Source organism: Tauraco erythrolophus, chromosome 12, assembly GCF_009769465.1.
Source record: "Tauraco erythrolophus isolate bTauEry1 chromosome 12, bTauEry1.pri, whole genome shotgun sequence".
Lineage (NCBI taxonomy): Eukaryota > Metazoa > Chordata > Aves > Musophagiformes > Musophagidae > Tauraco > Tauraco erythrolophus.
The window spans coordinates 23,842,776-23,860,586 of NC_141476.1; the positions used below are offsets into that span (position 1 = coordinate 23,842,776).

The window sequence follows — 17,811 nt, forward strand, 5'->3', positions numbered from 1 at the left end:
GTAACAGCACCTAAGAAGTGAACACACATGTCAATAAATCATATTTGGAGAAAGGATGAGAAAATGTAACCAGGCTGGGTTCCAAATTAAAGTGGAATATTTGTTTCTCTGCCAAGCACTGTAACCGATGCGGAGAAGGTACGTGTGGCTCAGTGCTGGGCAGCTGTAATGAGCCTGTCCCAAAGGAAGACCAGTTCAAAACCAGTCCGCGGTACGCCAACTGGAGTCATAGTATTAAAGCCAATAAAAATTCAGTGCCTTTCCTGCAGCCCGTGCAATCACCCGGCGGAACCACAACCGACACAAACAACAGGCGCATGGAAAGAAACCCGGGGTACCTACTTGTGCTTGACGTTCCACTCCTGAGCTGCTGGACCAGAGGGTTTAATAGTTTTCCACCTTTCAATTTATTTTTGCTGGTTCTTCGGCGACGGCCGCTTGGTGGGGCTGAGTGGAGGAAGCCCAGGTTGGGAGGAAGAGGTTTCCCTAATCGAATATACAGTGCCTCTATCTCGTTCTTCTGCTGAGTCTGAAGCTCAGCAATCTCTTTCATATGCCTAAACAAAAAAAAAAAAAAAGAAAAAAAAGAACTCTGCTAGCGATGTATCTGATAAAGCACCACATCTTGACAGCCTAATTAGTTATTAAAAAAAAGAAACAAAGCAGTCTTTGGTTATAAAACAATCAACTGCTCATCCAATAGCATGTGAAGTTATAGCAATCTACCTGGCAAATGTGGTGACCGACTTCTCAAATATTCATTTGTAAGACAGAACTCTAGACACCTAAAAAGATTTTCAACATCCTCAGTAAAAGCAACTGATTTTGGCATGAGTCTGACAGGGACTCCAAACTATACCGGAATTTCTCTCTCCAAACCAGTGGCTTCAAAAAAGTTAACTCTCAAGGCATCAGTTTGAAGGGGTTCAACATGAAGAAAGACAAAGCGCTTCGAATAAAAGTGCTATTAGCACATGAATCATTATCTTATTTATAACACAGATTTCCTAATGCCATAAAGTCAGTTTAAAGGTTTTGTATTACTGTATTTTATTGTATTACTGTATTTTGTATTATTTTATTTTGTACAAAATATGTGAGGGGAAGCTTTCCAGTACCTAAAGGGGGCCTACAGGAAAGCTGGAGAGGGACTTTTTACAAGGGCATGTAGTGATAGGACAAGGGGCAATGGATTTAAACTGAAAGAGGGCAGACTTAGGTTAGATATAAGAAAGAAATTTTTCACTCTGAGAGTGGTGAGGCACTGGCACAGGTTGCCCAGAGAAGTTGTAGATGCCCCATCCCTGGAAGTGTTCAAGGCCAGGCTGGACGAGGCTTTGGGCAACCTGGTGTAGTGGAGGGAGTCCCTGCCCATGGCAGGGGGGTTGGAACTGAATGATCTTTGAGGTCCCTTCCAACCCAAACCATTCTATGATTCTAAGATTGTATTATTTTGTATTTTTGTATTATCCTAGTTCTGTTTTAAAAACATGCATCATGTATATTCAGCAACACCATTGCACCTTAAGACAAAGTTGTGATGACCTATGGTTATCTGCATTACAAGCGTGATTGTTTGCTACCACGTCAGCAGAGCTTTTCAGCACGGAAACTGGACATCGGGGTTTAAAACAGTTATCATGGAATTACTCTTCTAAATGGAAGTGACAAAGCAAGCCACAAAAGGATGCAGTATGACATTCGGGGGAAAGCCCTAAGGATGCCTAATGTACCTGGAACCAGTTTACTCATCACAGCGATGAAAACCACCGATTTGCTGATGATGAGCAAAGAGGCTGCCTGGGGATATCAGCACGAGCTGTCGGCAAACCCGACGTACTTTTCTCTCAGGTTCTGCAATTCCTTCTTCATATCCGCGTCTTCAAACTCCGAGTCGTTGTCGCTGCTCATGTACGACGACTGCGAGTGGAAAGACGTGATGTTGATGGTGGGAATTTTGGTTCCTTGGCCGTTGGGCGAGTCGAGGCCCGGCGAGCTGGCTTTGCCAGATCTCTGCAGAAAAGCAGCTGCTTTTTTAATTAAGTCGGTGGCTGCACTGCTGCTCGGGGGGGAGAGCTGAGCAGCAGCAGCCGCCGACTGCCGATGGAAAGGCTCATCAGCAGAATCACTCGAACCCTGGTCACAGAGGACGTCGACAGAAGAGGCCGTCTGCACCCGCCGGACAGCTGTCTTCATGTCAGGGCTGGAAGGCAGCTCGTCCAAGTAGACGTCCGGGGGTGCCGAGAACCTCAAGCAGTGCGGCGCTGTTAAAGTTAACTCGTCTTGCGTGCTGATGACTGAAAACCTGCCAATCGTTTTGGCTGGTGCAGCGCTGTCATGAGTTTCAGCCTGTTTGCCATAGGAACCAGAGCCTACAGAGTCATCCCTCTGAAGGTTATTTATCACCCCATCTGCTGTCGGTATCTGCGCCGCGCTGTCTGTGCGCGCAGACCGAGTCGGAGTCTTTGCCTCCTCGCTCCTTTTAGAAGTTTCCATCTGTTTAGTTATGCTTGATGATGTAGGTGCAACCTGGAGAGAATAACGGAGATTAATTTTGAAAATAACTGTAACAACCCAGCATAAAACTGCTTCTGGTTTCCCGTTACCTGAAAGAGGTCTTTTGTTGGAGCAGCAGGAGCTGAAGCGATGCTTGCAGCTGAACCTGTTTTGCAAGTTGGAAAAAAAGAAAGATATGTTCATGTCTGGAATGCTTCAGTATAGTGAAATCCAAAGCATTTATTGTGATTAACTGAAGTGTGATAAAGTGCAGCACTGCAGAATAATTTAAATATCCATCTTTGTAGTACAGGATCTATAATGCAGGAGGCAATACCGATGACAACGTAGAATACCTGCGGGTGGGCACTCTCTTCAATCTACTGATTTGGAGAATTCAAATAAGAGGGGTGTGGAATTTCATTAGTCAATTGAAAAATTTTAAGGAGCAAATCAGAACAAGAATGGAATCTGCACAGCACACTGGGCCTGCATTACTAAGGTGTCGGTGATGTCTCGGGGAAATAAGTGCCCTTGGCTATTCATGCTCACAAAACGCTGCAGTTTTGGGGCTGGTACTTCACAGCTTTCATTTGACAGATACTGAGCGATACAATTAAAAGTGCCTGAAATTAAGTTAAACACACATTGCTGGAAGTGGAAATCATAAACTGAAAAGATGGCCACTCGGACCACAGAAGCACACAAGAGGCAAACTACGAGTGGCAGTAACCGAGACGAGATTATTTCACAACGTGGACATCGGTTTTGAAGTTAAATCAATAAACACAAGCTTTTTGGAAAGCTGCTTTCTTACGGCACGGAGCGAACATAAGGCAAAAATCTGTCGCTCCATAGTTCTGAAACGGTGAAGCACATCACTGCTTGATGGTATCCAAGATATATCAACTTTACTCCGCAGTGCTACACTCCACTTGCATACTCTCCTCTTTGTCTGCAGCGAGACAAATGAACGCAGACCACCCAAAGTTCTCCCCCCTCACGCTGGCCTACAAGTGGTGGACAATCTACATCCACTGGACAAGAAAGATCTACGTCGTCGCACAAACCTGGTAGCCAGGCTTTGCCACGACAACCTCAAAAAAAAAAAAAGTATTATAAGCCCTCCCCAACCCCACCCATGGCAGCAGGAACAGTTTTGGGTGGGCTGAACTTGGAAGTTCATGACTTCCAAGTCATGTTCAAGAATGTGACAGGTAAAGGGAGCGTGATAAATACCCAGTTTCTCCCTGTGACTCCCACTATGTTCTTATAGAAAGTGCCACTGCATCTCCAAGTACCTGAAGCAAAGTACTCTTTACTAGTTCTCCATGGGACTTCCCTGAAAACCTTACAGGCTTCCCCGCACCGAGGGGCTGCCCTCAACCACGTTATTTTTGTCCGTACATTTTTATGAAACCCAGGAAACGACAGGGACTTTCTGTTTGGACTTTTTGAGGGCACTGGAAATGTATTCCTGGGAGCGTAGCGTTCCATGTGAATACCCCACACCTACACCACAGCCACGTATCGATGGTTCAAAATAAACTGCCTGTAAGGCAGTTTGTTTCTAGGAAGCTTGGCAGAAGTGAGATGTTTAACATCAGTTATGTTGCGAATAGGACCAGAAAGGCCCCGTGCTGGGCAGTGCCCTGCAGGTCACCAGAACGGTGGGCAGCACAGGGACACCGGAGAAGAGGACCACGCGCTCGTACAGAGGCCTCCCAGCTGCTCCATCGCCGAAAAGAGCATTACCTTTTCTGCTTGCTGACCCACCTCTTGCTTCTGAGGAAGGAGCACTGATGCCGGTGACCTCCAACTTCTCAAACTTTCGGGAAAAAGGAAAAAAATCTCAGCCTCATGCACAAAGCAGAAAGGCGATGCATCCTCCTTCCCTCTCTCCCCCTCTCCACCCTCACACTATTGTGGAATATTAAACTATTTTATAGTGTCTGTGGAGGTGGCCTTCTAGCTTTTCCTTCAACTTCTCCGTTTTTTTTTTCCCTCTCTTGGAAGAAAAAAAAAAAAAAGCAGCAGCAGTGTCACAGAGGGAACTGCATCCTAAGTTACCAAAAAACAGGCACTGAGTTATAGAGATCAGTTTTGGGGTTTGTTCTGGTTTGCTTTGCCAGCCAGACATTACATTCTTCATCTGCATGCCTGTCTTCAGAAATTCTGTGTGTCTCTGCACGGATTTTAACAGGACAAATTCAAATTACTGGAGAGACACAACACTTTTCACAGGGAGAGAATTTTATCTGCTGTAGAAGGTTATTTATGACTATAAACAATAGGCTCTAACGAGTTACTGCAGTGCAGCCGTCTTTCCTGTACCATACAGCATCTTTCTAGCCGTTGGTACAGTTCATCCAGCTGACACTACAGGGAAGAGCCTCATCCTTGCTAGTGGTGACGTAATTATCTTCAGAAATGCTACTTTTCAAGTAAGATACACGCTGATTTTCTAGCAGAAAGTGCTGCAAATCTGGTGAATTTCATAAACTCAGGATTTTATCTGCAAGAGCACAACACAGGTCCACAATCGAGACATGGAGTGAACAATGACCCAGACCACCTGCTCCAGCTTTCCTTAGAGGCTCCCCAGAGAAGTCTTGCTCTGCTGAGTTCAGGAGAAGACAAAAGAAATGATTACTGGGAGCAGAGCAAGCTTCTACCTATACAGCACCTTTCTTCAGCTGCAGGACTGAACAAAGCGAAGGCTCCGGAAGTGTTTATTTTATTCAGACTGACTTGGAAGGCAGGTGTTATCACCACTGCCGTTAACTGGCATTTAAAAAAATTCACATTGAAGCATGATCATCTTCATCAGAACGTGCATGACTATACCCTTCATATGTTTTACATTTTTAAAATATAAAAAAAAGTATCACGTTTCTGCCTCCTTTAGAAACAGGATGCCAGAGGAGGAGAACAAATTAAGATATTATTCCACTTTTAAACCAAATGGAAAAACCTGGCTTTCACTAACAAGCATTTATGTAAAATGAGTCAGAATGCATGTGACAAAGTAAAAATTTAGGAGAACTTTCACACTGGAAAGCAGTCAGACAAAAGGAAAGATAACCAGGAGCAGAAATGTGGAATGTTTAGAGAAGCAAGAAATCTACACATGTCCTACCACGGGCTCTTCGGTTCTGAGCTCAGGTTTGGGGCTGTCCATAACAGCTGGACTTGGGGCTACAAAGGGCAGAGTCACTGCTGGACTAACCAGTGTCGGGTAGGGTGACATCTCGGATGGCACGAGTGGCACCAGCGGGGCCTCGGCAGCAGCTTTCACCTCCGGGCCGGCATCTGCAGCCTTATGGCTTGGCTCCCTCAAATCCAACACCAAGGTGGGAACTTGATCTTCGGGAAAAGGCGGCAAGCTAAATTCACCGTCACCCTGCTCTAACGGGACAGAGGTGTCCGGAGTCCCTGCTGACGCAGAAGACGTAGGAACGTATTCCTGGTAAAGTAAATTGCGCAGTTTCTCATCGAGGCTTTTGATCGTGTTGTCCACGAAGTCCACCCTGGGCGGCCCCTCTCCGTCGGACTCGGCGGTGCTCGGCTGCTGCTGTTGCAGCAGGCTCATCCCCGCGCCGGCGCAGGCGACGGGCTGCACCTGGGGCAGCATGGCGTGCTGCTGGGACGCGGCCACCGGCACCTGCGTGGGGCTCTGGAGCTGAGACCCGGCCAGACCCAGCGGATCGGCGGCGGGGAACGCTTGGCTGACGAAGGCGTGCTGCACCGCGCCGGGCTGGCCGGCCTCCGGCAGGTGAGGGACCTGCGCCGCCGGCTGCCGTTCCAAAACGACGGCGTCCGGCAGCGCGGGGAGCGGGCAGAGCTCCGCCGCCGTGACCGACCTGTGGGGCCCGACGCTGCAGCACGCTATCTCCACGTCGGGGACGCACGTGCCCTCGTCGGCCAGCGGCTGCAGATGCTGAGGAGCCAGGAGAGAGTCGGGAGGCTCCTCCGGCAGGGCGGCACGGGCGCCCGGCTGAGCGGGCATCGCTGCCTTCTGCGGAGAATATTCCGGCTGACCTCCGTTAGCAGCCGCCTGCTCCAGGATACTGGGAGCAGATGGCGGCAGTGCCGGAGTGGGAAGCTCCGCCTGGCTCAGCGCACCGGCTGACGACGCTGCGGCAGGAACTGGAGCCAAAGACGGAGAGACTCCGATGGGGCTGTCACACACCCCCGCTTGCAGGGGAAGCTGCGGAGCAGCTCGGGCACCGGGCGCCTCCGCCACCGCCGAGCTCGCTTGCTGATCGTCCGGCTGCTCCGGGTCTGGAAAAAAAACGCAGCCCTCAGGTTACCCACTGCAGGAAAGAAAAGTCACCGCGCGGCGTCCCGGTTAGCGGCAGCGATAACCACACCCAGCCATAACCCAGCGGCGCTTCCCGGCGGGAAATAACTGTGCTACACGAGGCAAATTAGAACCTAGAATTGTCGATTCTGCAAAAATATTTCCCCGGAAAGACACTGCTTATTAGAACAGCAGCGAGGAGAACTTCAGCTGCCTCAGAGCGCGAGGCAGAGTTAAAATCCCGATCCACCCCTGAAACTCCAATAAACATTGCTAATTCGGTTCAATACCAGAAATACGCTTAAAATGCAAAAATCATCGTTTTCCTCCTCCGACTAAACGAACCGAAACAATCGTAACTGAGTCAGGTGAGAACAGAAGAGAGATGACACTGCAACCTCAGAGAAGAAAACGTTTTCTATAAAGTCTGCAAATACCTGGCCCTTCAAACTGCTGAGTGCTCTGAGGTACCGGTGGAGAAAATTCAGGTGCGTCAGTAGCAGGGTTTTCCACAACAGGACATATAATAAACCACCTTTTTCCAGTATGCAAAACTGGAGACGAAAAGAAAACAAAAAGTAAACACAAAAGTTCCCAATCATTCCAGATCACCTTTCAAAACCCAGTCCTAATTTCCACGTTTAGAAAGAAAATCAGAACTTGTACAGTATTAGGCAAGATTAAATCAATGGCTCCTAATTTGATTCTCATCCCTTCTGGAAGGGAGGCAGCGATGTCCCCCGATTCTGCCACATATTTTAAATTATTTGAAAATTTATTTTCAAGTGGTCATACTTTTAGAAGGGTAATAGTTATGTACATGAAACTTCTATTAATGGTACTACGGACAGTTTTCTCACAATGGAAAAATAGTTCATTTTGTAAAGTTTATCCAGCTTAACTTTTCCACGTTGGAAGTTTCCTAGCTACTATTTGCTTCCACATCTTATCTCAAAGCCTGACATACATAAAATGGAAAACCAGAACTATGCACACTTTGTAACTTTCATCAGTTGAAATACAAATGTCATGTTAAAAAGTGCACTGATAAAATTATAAGACATTTACAGGCAAAAAATAAAGCAGATCTTTTGAGCAGAAAGTCTAGTTGGGAGGATTACTCAGCTCTTGCACCTGTCAAAGAAGTTCTAGATCCTTCTTCTTCCCCGTAAGCACGGAGCAAACACCGCCACACGCAGTAACAAGGATTTTGGAAGCAACGCTTCCTTCAGCAGAGGTTTCATTTTCCCCCTCCAGCATATGGTTACAGAGAGCACAAAGGGCCAATTCCCCCCCAATTCCGTTTGTCTGTAAAACCCATCGGACACGACTGCGTTCAGAAGGCTGAGATCCCCCCTGCCATCCCAAAGCAGCTGAAAACGTACGAGTTAGAAAAGTCAATCAAATCACCAACGCAAACATAATCTTTTCACTTTCCGTGGCAAACGCAGTTATTGTTGTGAGAAGACCATGTTTGCCCGTACCTTCTTTACTGCCCCACTGCTGACCATCAGCTTGGGTAATTCATAGAATCATAGAATCATAGAATGGTTAGGGCTGGAAGGGACCTTCAAAGGTCATCTAGTCCAACCCCCCTGCAAGGAACAGGGATATCTCCAACTAGATCAGGTTGCTCAGGGCCTTGTCCAACCTGGCCTTGAACGTCTCCAGGGATGGAGCATCCACCACCTCTCTGGGCAACCTGTTCCAGTGTTCTACCACTCTCATGGTAAAAAATTTTTTCCTAATATCCAACCTGAACCTACCTCCCTCTATTTTAAAACCGCTACCCCTTGTCCTATCATAACTGGCCCTCCTGAACAGCCTCTCCCCATCTTTCCTGTAGGCCCCCTTGAGGTACTGGAAGACCGCTATAAGGTCACCCCGGAGCCTCCTCTTCTCCAGGCTGAACAGCCCCAACTCTTTCAGCCTGTCCTCATAGGAAAGGTGCTCCAGCCCTCTTATCATCTTCGTGGCCCTCCTCTGGACCCTCTCCAACTGGTCCATGTCCTTCTTATGTTGGGGACTCCAGAACTGGACGCATAATTCAGGGCTTCCCTAAACACCCCCGGGTGGCAGATTGATCCAGGTTGGCCCCGCGATCTCCCAGCTTACCAACAGCAGGGACCATCGTTATACCCATATTTCTAGATTCATAGATTCATAGATTTCTAGGTTGGAAAAGACCTTAGAGATCATCGAGTCCAACCGTCCCTAGTCCCCATTAAACCATATCCCTAAGTAGATCATCCACCCTATTCTTAAACACATCCAGGGATGGGGACTCAACCACCTCCCTGGGCAGCCTATTCCAGTGGCTGACAACCCTTTCAGAGAAGAAATACTTCCTAACATCCAACCTGAATCTCCCCTGTCTAAGCTTATACCCATTTCCTCTTGTTCTATCACCCATCACTAATGTAAAGAGCCCTTCCCCCACCTCCCCACCATCCCTTCTCAAGTGTTTGTAGGCTACAATCAGGTCTCCCCTCAGCCTCCTCTTCTCCAGGCTAAACAGCCCCAACTCCCTCAGCCGCTCCCCATAAGTTTTATTTTCCAGCCCCTTGACCAGTTTAGTCGCCCTTCTCTGGACTCGCTCCAGGAGCTCAATATCTCTCTTAAAGCGAGGGGCCCAAAACTGGACACAATATTCCAGGTGCGGCCTCACCAGTGCCGAGTACAGGGGCAGGATCACTTCCCTGCTCCTGCTGGTCACACTATTCTTGATACACGCCAGTATCCCATTGGCCTTCTTGGCCACCTGGGCACACTGCTGGCTCATATCAAGCCGGTAGTCAACCAACACCCCCAGGTCCTTCTCCGCCAGGCAGCTCTCCAGCCACTCTTCCCCGAGTAGATACGTTTCCAGTCACCACGGTGGAAACTGGTGGATTTCTTCCCAAATCTAACAAACTTCTGCATAAGCTCATCACTGCCTCATATCTTAAGTCTGTATTCAAAAGGCACGTTTACCATTTTGCTGGTACACGGGTGTCTTCATCTGCGACTGACGCTTCTCCTGTTAAAAAAAAACAAAAACAATAGAAGAACTGGCTGTCTTGTATCGATGCCAGAGGAGCATTGTTCCAAGGAGCACTCATCGTAAGCCTTAATGGAGTAAAAGCATTATTTTTCTAGCTGAGAAAGGTTTTGGTTTTGCTAACGTGAGATGTAAAACTAATTTACAGTAACTGGCCGTTAAGAAAAAGGAATCAAACTAGAAATTTTTATTTAATACTTCTCACCTCGTTCATTTCCAGTCTATCGGTATCTTGTTGGGGACTCGTTCCCTGATCAGAACTTCGCTCTCCTTCCGTATCTTCACTAAGCATATCTTCTGCTTTATCAATAATATCTTTCATTTGTTCAATAAAGGTCTCTTTTTCACTCGGCAATATGAATTCATTCTCCACCTACAAGGCCACATCAAGACAAAGAGGAAAACATTAATGTTTTGATTCATGTCCCGTTCCACAGCTATGAGAAAGCTTGGCCAACAAGGCCACGTGAGAATAAGTTGGCTGAAGCAGCTTGGTGCAACCCCATCACCCAGTCTCACCATGTAAGTAGCGATCTCCTCTGGCGCATCGCCGTCCAAATCAAACTTAAAAGTCACCATTTTGTGATTGTGTGTTTCCAGCTGGCACTCCACCATCTTGTCGCCCGTGTTACAAACCTGCAGGCAAAGAGGAACGAGTGATCTCTGGCACAGCCGAAGGAATCACAAAGTTACTCTCAGTCAAAGAGGTTGTACTTGCATTTAATATGGTCAGTTTGGGTCTGCTGGACTTCTCCTGGCGCGAACGGGCGCGCGTAGATTTCTTATGTTTCTTTGAAGACTTTCCTTCTTGTTTTCCACTTCCTATTGCTCCTTCAAAGCTGTCACTCATCTCTTTACCCGACGCGACGTCTGGACTCATGTAGCTTTGTAAAAGAAAGGAAGAAAAAACCCCAAATAAACCCACTGCCACACATGGTGGGGCTATGCCTAGGGAAGACACGCAGCGACAGAGACTGCACAAAAAGGTGCACATCTGCACCCTTTTGGCCCAACCTGAGCCCGCTACTGGAAGATGCTCAGTACCTGAAGGGAAACTACTCCAAGAAAGGCATGTACTCTTGCTGTCCCACCTAATAAGAAATGATCTATTAGCATTTCTGCCAATACCACAGGGAAAGTCCCACCACTCTTAATACATCACTAGGTGCCCCCGATCCCTTCGCTGCAGGGATCCTCACAGTCGCTCTCTGAACTGCACAAGTTCCTGTTTTTTCTAAGGTCCAGTTTTCTCAACTCCCACCTTCTGCCACTCCCAGCAGAAGGTCTAAACAAGGCCAATTTATGTTTGTCAGAGACGAAGGAAAAGAGCGAGAAGTTGGTACACCATTCCCTAAGAGACTGCCTCTCCTCCCTCCGCAGTCCTCAAGGATCAGAAAGAAGGTTTTTATGCCGCAATATCCCAGATGACCAGCCAGCAACAGTATATTATTTTTAGCAGCCAAAACAGTAGCTGCTAACAACCCTATTATAATATGACATGTACAGAAAACATCAACATGTAAGTAATTTGCAGGAAATTTTCAGAGGCTCATAAAAACCACGTCAGGAAGGAACCTTGTGAGGCCATCTGGCCTGTTTATTACCCCAAGGTATGATCAGCTCTGTCTAACCAGAGGTTTGTGTAAACTGATCTTATAAAGCTCCCGTGAGATTTCACAATTCCCGGGCAATTTAGTCCTGTCTTCAATTAGCCATACAGGCAGAAAAGAATTTAAGTCTAACCTATGGATCCCTTGCTTAAATTTAAGGCCTTTACCTCTTGTTCTGCACTAGTTGCACAGTCCAGCTTATTTCTGCTCCCTTTGCAGCGACCTTTTAGGTGTACCTCCAACACCAGGAAAGCGAACACATTTTGTGCGTAGGATATACTCTAGATCACATCTTTGCTGCAATTGCCAGCTGTTTGATCCATGTGCCATTACCCTGTGCTCTACAAAAGCACATCCCAGCTCCAGCGCTGAGTTACCCATGCGCCTGGAAAAGAGAGAAACCTCCCTCCATGACTACGAGCTGTGTGCTGACGGACGCTCTCCATGCTGCTTCTCAAACACAGTTCTGGAAGAGGCAAATCAGAATTCAACAGGTGACTGAAAACTGGATATGCCTTTCTACAACAGACTAGATAGATCGAACACTTATAGCCAGAACTGACCTATAGTCAGGAGGTTGTTCAGCCTGGAGAAGAGAAGGCTCTGGAGAGGCCTTCTAGCAGCCCTCCAGAACCTAAAGGGGCTACGAGAAAGCTGGAAAAGGACTTTTTACACAGGCACATAGTGACAGGACAAGGGGTAATGGATTTAAACTGAAAGAGGGCAGATTTAGATTTGATCTATGAAGAAATTCTTCCCTCTGAGGGTGGTGAGGCACTAGAACACGTTGCCCAGAGAAGCTGTGGCTGCCCCATCCCTGGAAGTGTTCCAGGCCAGGTTGGATGAGGCTTTGGGCAACCTGGTGTAGTGGAGGGTGTCCCTGCCCATGGCAGGGGGGTTGGAACTAGATGATCTTTGAGGTCCCTTCCAACCCAAACCATTCTATGATCCTATGATTCTATGAAAAATTAGATTTCACTTTCCATCCAGTATTTATAAGAAGCAAATTCTTGAGAAAAATGGTCCAATCTGAAGGTTGTGGGGTTGCATCGACTTGCATCAGACTGACTTTTTTGGTGGGGTGGGATGAAAACAGTAAGAGAGCTGTTCAAAGCTCATAAACTTAACTCATCTTGTCTATTCAGGAAAACAGAAAAGGGTCACTACAATCCTAGCCCCAAAGCTTTATAATCGATGGGGATGAAGCTGGTCCTGGCTCCTGCAACAGCCAAGGCGTTCAGCCGCTTGTGAACACACACTGTTCATATCTACCTTATTTGTATCCAAACACTGAAAAATCTGGCTTACTGCAGGTGCCAACACAGGAGCTGTAGTGCGGGAGCAGCAGAAGCCTGGGGAGGGGAGTCCTGCCCCCCCGAAGCAGCCACCACTGCCCCCAGCCAGCCCCTGTCCAGTCCAGCAGTGAGCCTTCCTCTCCAGGGCTCTTCCTCACTGCTTCCTCCAAACCTTGCTGCTTCTGAGTACAGAAACAGGCAGATAAGGGCTGGCAAAAATGGAAATTTGCTTTTGTTTGAGGAGTGCTGAGCTGGCTCTGGGGTTTTTTTGTCGTTAGTTCTGTAATCAGCATCACCAGGGTGAGCGTGGCCTCGCGCAAAACCGCGGAACGGGCTTTGGCCGCGTGTCCCAACGCTTGTTGTAACGATGCCTTTGAGTGGCTCAACACACAACTCTCCCTAGCACCCCGTTCCCTGTAACATACCTGGGGAAAGATCCTTACAGAAGGGATACAGGCATGCCCAGTCCAAAGAGGGGGTAAATTATGTGGCATGTCTTTATACAGACTCGACAGCATCCAAACCACGACTGTACCACTTCAGTTATCTCAGCAAAAAAAAAGAAGTTACATGCTGAAATGAAAGCTGCTGCACAAGGCGAGGATACAGCACCCAAACTAAAGAATGAGAAGAGGTGGAGGAGCCAAGATAGGCACGCTGCACAACGAACACCTGCAGCTTTCTCCCTAGACTTGCACCCTTCCGTCTTCTCCTGCTCAGCTCCCGCTGCTCTGCTCTCAGCCAAGGCACAGGTCAGGCATTTGGCTTAGTCTTGCAAAGAGAGAGAGGAGAAAAAGCCCCCAGAAATAAAACATTTCTTATGCCAAAGAGATTGTAATGATACCTTTCACAGCTCTGTGACAGAGTTTGAAGCTTGTCCTGTATTGCCTGCTCCTAAAACGTAAGAAAAAGTCATTTAAGTAAGTGCATTACATTGGCAAAAGACAAATACCTTTAAGAAAAACACCTTTGTTGTTGCGACACCAGTAATTCTAAACCATTCTGTGTAACCAATTCTTGGAACTCGGAAAAACTAAACGTCCCCCTGCAGCCTCCCAACATTACTTCTGCCCAAAGCACCAATATCTGTGCACAACCAATTTAAAGACAGAGCCACTCATCTGCTAGTCCCCTTCCGCTGTCTCTAAGGCAGAAGAGGGGGTGAAAAACAAAACAGTTCTCACCACAGGGGAAAAACTTGATTGCGGGACAAATCCACATCAGCACCTATCTATTTTTTTTTTTTAAATGATATACAGTATAAGCTAATTTGCTTCATTGCTTTGTATAGTTTCCTGAAATAACATATTTTCATTGCATTTGGCTTATTGCGAAAATTTCTGCAGAACTCACAAACAGAAGATGAAAACTCATCATTTAATTAAAACACTGCCCTCATATCCTGTCCTTTTGCTCTCTACACAATAGAAATTTTCCAAAAAAACGTCCCCCTCCCTGGCTGCAACGCTCGGATAGACGTTGATAGCGTGACCTTCGCATCGGGTAGACCTGTTTTCACAGAATTTGTGGTGACCATGCTACTGGCCCTACTCTAACAAACTTCCCGTAGATGTACAGACACACGTACCCCCCCCGTGCATGTATATAACTGTATGTATATACACACATCCCAAATATATTCATAAATATATATAATTTTATATATATTTATACGTATGTACTTACAAACATACGTCTATAAAATCCTTCTACAGACACACAGAAACAAGGCCCTTGACTGTCATCACTACATCTTAACACCAAAACCGTCGGCAGACTGGGGTGAGAAGCTCAGCCGTTAACCAGTCACCCCCAGTCACTGCTTATAGTGCCACACATATGCCATGCCAAGCGGGACTGCAGTTTCCATAAAACTGCAAAATTAATGAACAGTGAGAACACAGACATAATGTATCTGAATTTTAGCAAGGCACGTGATGGAGCGCCTTACAAAATCTCATCTGCCTCATCAGTTCCGATCGGTTTGGCCGCGAGTGCTGCCACACGTTCAAACAAAAGATGGAGATAGAAGTGTTGGCAGAGTAGCAGAACGCGGGGATTTGAATATATAGAGACGTGAAACTCCTCTTTACACCCAAGAAAAACGTAGCAACGTAGGTCATAAAATCAGCACGTTGATCAATCTGACCATCGTACGCTATTGGATTGATTTTTTAAATTGAAGGAGAGAAGGGAGTTACAGATGAAGTATGAGAATGAAGTTAGCAAAACAGTGGTTAAACGTTCCAAGGGATATGAAGAGGTGACAGGACAGACGTGTGCCTCAGTGGGCAGGGACTTCTCAGGTAAGATAAGACAACTCGCACCTCCCATAGCACACTGCACCACAACAATGAAGGTTATTCGTGGTTCCAGAATCTCTGAAGGGATGGACCCTGCACTGGAGGCTGCAGCTTTGCCATCAGCCTTGATTCTGACATTCTGTGCAGACAGAAAAAAGGCAGTTTGGGAGAAACACCTTGTGTAAGGGATACGCCTGACACAGCCAGGCTTTACTGGGGGATTCTGCCAGTGCAGCACTACAGACTGGTTCTACCATTTGTGAATGGTTCTACCATGGTTCTACATGTTTTGCTTTGCTTATGGATACAGAGTTGAAGAGAAGGAAATGTTCTGTGACATTCTGTCAAGGCTAAAGGTTAAACAATTATGGGAGTGGAAGGAAAAGTCAAAATAGCAGACAGGAGGAGCTGATGGTCTTATAAAGACAAGTAATAAAATGCATCTTGCTTATATGACCACTGAGAACTGGGAGCGCCTACAAACATCTGGAGAAACCAAAACCCCAGGGCTGCACTAGAATTCAGGCAATAGAGGACGACACAACGCTAAATGAAATGGGAATAAGGCTCAAGCTGAGGAGCACGAAGAGGTTTTACGTAGGGAAGAATCAGATTGTGAAACAGCTTCTCAAGGCAAATGATGGTTGGTTGCACAAGCGCTTAAGACGTTTAAAACAAGACTGGACAAAACACGGACGAAACTCTACAGAACAGCTTCTTACTGACCCACAGCACTTAAAAAAAAGTAATTTCTATTTCTATCCCTGTGCTTGTGCTCAGCTATAGACAGAGGTACCCAGTCCTGCTGCCCCGTTACTTCGAGGAGACATTTCACAAGGTACAACACGCAGTTTCCAGCTTCGTCTGAAACAGCCAATTATTTGCTGACCCGGAGCTGCCAGCATCGAGGACAAGCGGCTCCGCACGGCGGCAGGGGACAACGGGCTTATTTCCCAAGGGAGATGACTTCGCAACGGAGTGAGTCAGAAGGTGAAGGGAGAGGTGGGTGAGTTACTTCAGAGGAAACAGCTCTACCTCTTGAGATGTCTCTGCGACTGCCTGGAGAGCGGAGCAGGGAGCTGGGAGCTGCTGACCCAGTGGCTGGGGCAGGTCGGGCTGAGGCTGCAGCAGAGCAGAGGGCTGGAGAGGCAGGCAGTGATCTATGGGGACGGGCGGACTAGCCGTGGCAAGGCTGCCGTGCACCTGGGCAACGCCTTCCGGAGCGACGCGGGGAGGCAACACTTCGGGCTGCAACTGCAAAGGCGGTGACATGACTATCGAAGGTTGCACGGGCAGCACGGGCACCTGGGCTCCAGCTTCCAAAGCATACTGAGCGTGTCCAGGCATCTGCTGTAACGCAACAGACAGCTATTAACACACATCTCTGCTCGGAGCGCTCGGGGCTTCCACGACAAGGTCCTAAAGCCGTTGGATGGAAAAAGGGTTGTAATTCCGCAGCGAGACTGCGCTTGTGCGGTCTCTGCTTGGAAAGGGAACTACTCAAGAGTTTACACTTGCTTTGAAACGACCAAATAAAAATCTAAGAACCCTTCCTAGATAATTATGACAAAGGCATATTGCTCAGGTGCTATTTACTTCGTAGGAACGAAGCCACGTTTCGCTAAGAAATTAAAATTTTAAGATTATGAATTCACTGCTCTGAATAGTTTGTTCTCCTTTCAATGAGCATGCCACAATGAGCAGACAAAAAATATACTCTACTCATAAACTACATCAGGATTTTTTAAAAAAATCTATTTTATATGTCAAATCAGTAGCTGGTATAGACCGCACAACTAACTCTTTTTCCCAAATATACACCAGCAGGAAAGGAGCAAGGAAAACATGGAAGAAAAAAGGCATCTTAGTACTAGGTAACACTCTGCCTAGTTTTTACCTTTTTAAAGGATCATCACCTAGAGACTTGGGCTATTTGGAGAATATAAGAAAAAAAATAAATCAAGACTCAGGTGAGAACTAGGCCACACAATTACTGCATGTTCTCTGCAGATTCTAGATATGAGCCGAAATTATTATTCCAGGTTTTAATGTGGATAAAAATAAAGACACAGTGTGCTTCGCAACACAGAACAGTTACACGACTGGCTAAGGGGAGGTTGTCAGAACAGCAGCTGTGGTGTACACTGCAGAAGAGCCGTGAATTTTTTTTTTTTTAAATCTTAGAATAAGATTCTAAAACTAGAATAATTCACAAAATGTTTCAATGTCTAATTTACCCCGGCAAAACCAAACTAAGGGGTGGTAAACATCAACTGCCAAAACAGCTGTGCATTGCAAAGCCTTTCTTTACAGAAATGCCTCTCCATTAAAAGTACTTTAAACCAATGTATTTTTTTAATACCTCGCTGCACTTGTCCATTTTGTTTCTTATAGCTATTTTTCATCCTAAAAAAAATACTATGCAATTCTTCCATACATATTTGATAGACAAGGACTGTGTCAGGGCTGTTTGGGAACGGCGATTCTCCAGGTGTGGCGTTTGCCACACTTGCTGGGCGTAACAGGCCTGATCCAATTCCCTCTAAAACCATCAGAAACACTTGCTAACGAGCTCAGCAGTTAATAACTGTCTTGGCCTCCATGTTGCCTACATTTTCACAAACAATATTTCTGTACCAAACATACGGCTGAAGAGAGAAATATAAAAATGATGTACTACTTTGAAGATGCCATGACATGGCAGATTGAAATGGGATGTTATGAATTTTAATCAATATGTTACAGCAAAGTGATGTAGTAGAAC

General features: G+C 46.6%; 1 protein-coding gene across 2 annotated transcripts in view; it reads right to left on the reverse strand.

Moving 5' to 3' along the window:
* LOC147528024 (serine/threonine-protein kinase WNK2-like) overlaps nt 1-17,811 on the reverse strand; it is a 121,119-nt gene that overhangs the window by 26,917 nt on the left and 76,391 nt on the right. Inside the window, exons 12-23 of one of the 2 annotated variants that reach the window (XM_086619203.1) lie at nt 16,083-16,301; nt 13,589-13,638; nt 10,558-10,723; nt 10,359-10,475; nt 10,045-10,212; nt 9,773-9,818; nt 7,237-7,353; nt 5,726-6,780; nt 4,252-4,324; nt 2,607-2,662; nt 1,841-2,529; nt 343-557 (exon numbers count right to left, since the gene is read on the reverse strand). In XM_086619203.1, coding sequence (XP_086475329.1) covers nt 343-557; nt 1,841-2,529; nt 2,607-2,662; nt 4,252-4,324; nt 5,726-6,780; nt 7,237-7,353; nt 9,773-9,818; nt 10,045-10,212; nt 10,359-10,475; nt 10,558-10,723; nt 13,589-13,638; nt 16,083-16,301 — 2,971 coding nt within the window. Of the gene's footprint in view, nt 1-342; nt 558-1,840; nt 2,530-2,606; nt 2,663-4,251; nt 4,325-5,725; nt 6,781-7,236; nt 7,354-9,772; nt 9,819-10,044; nt 10,213-10,358; nt 10,476-10,557; nt 10,724-13,588; nt 13,639-16,082; nt 16,398-17,811 lie in introns of both variants that reach the window. The other variant, XM_086619202.1, reaches the window with a different exon arrangement.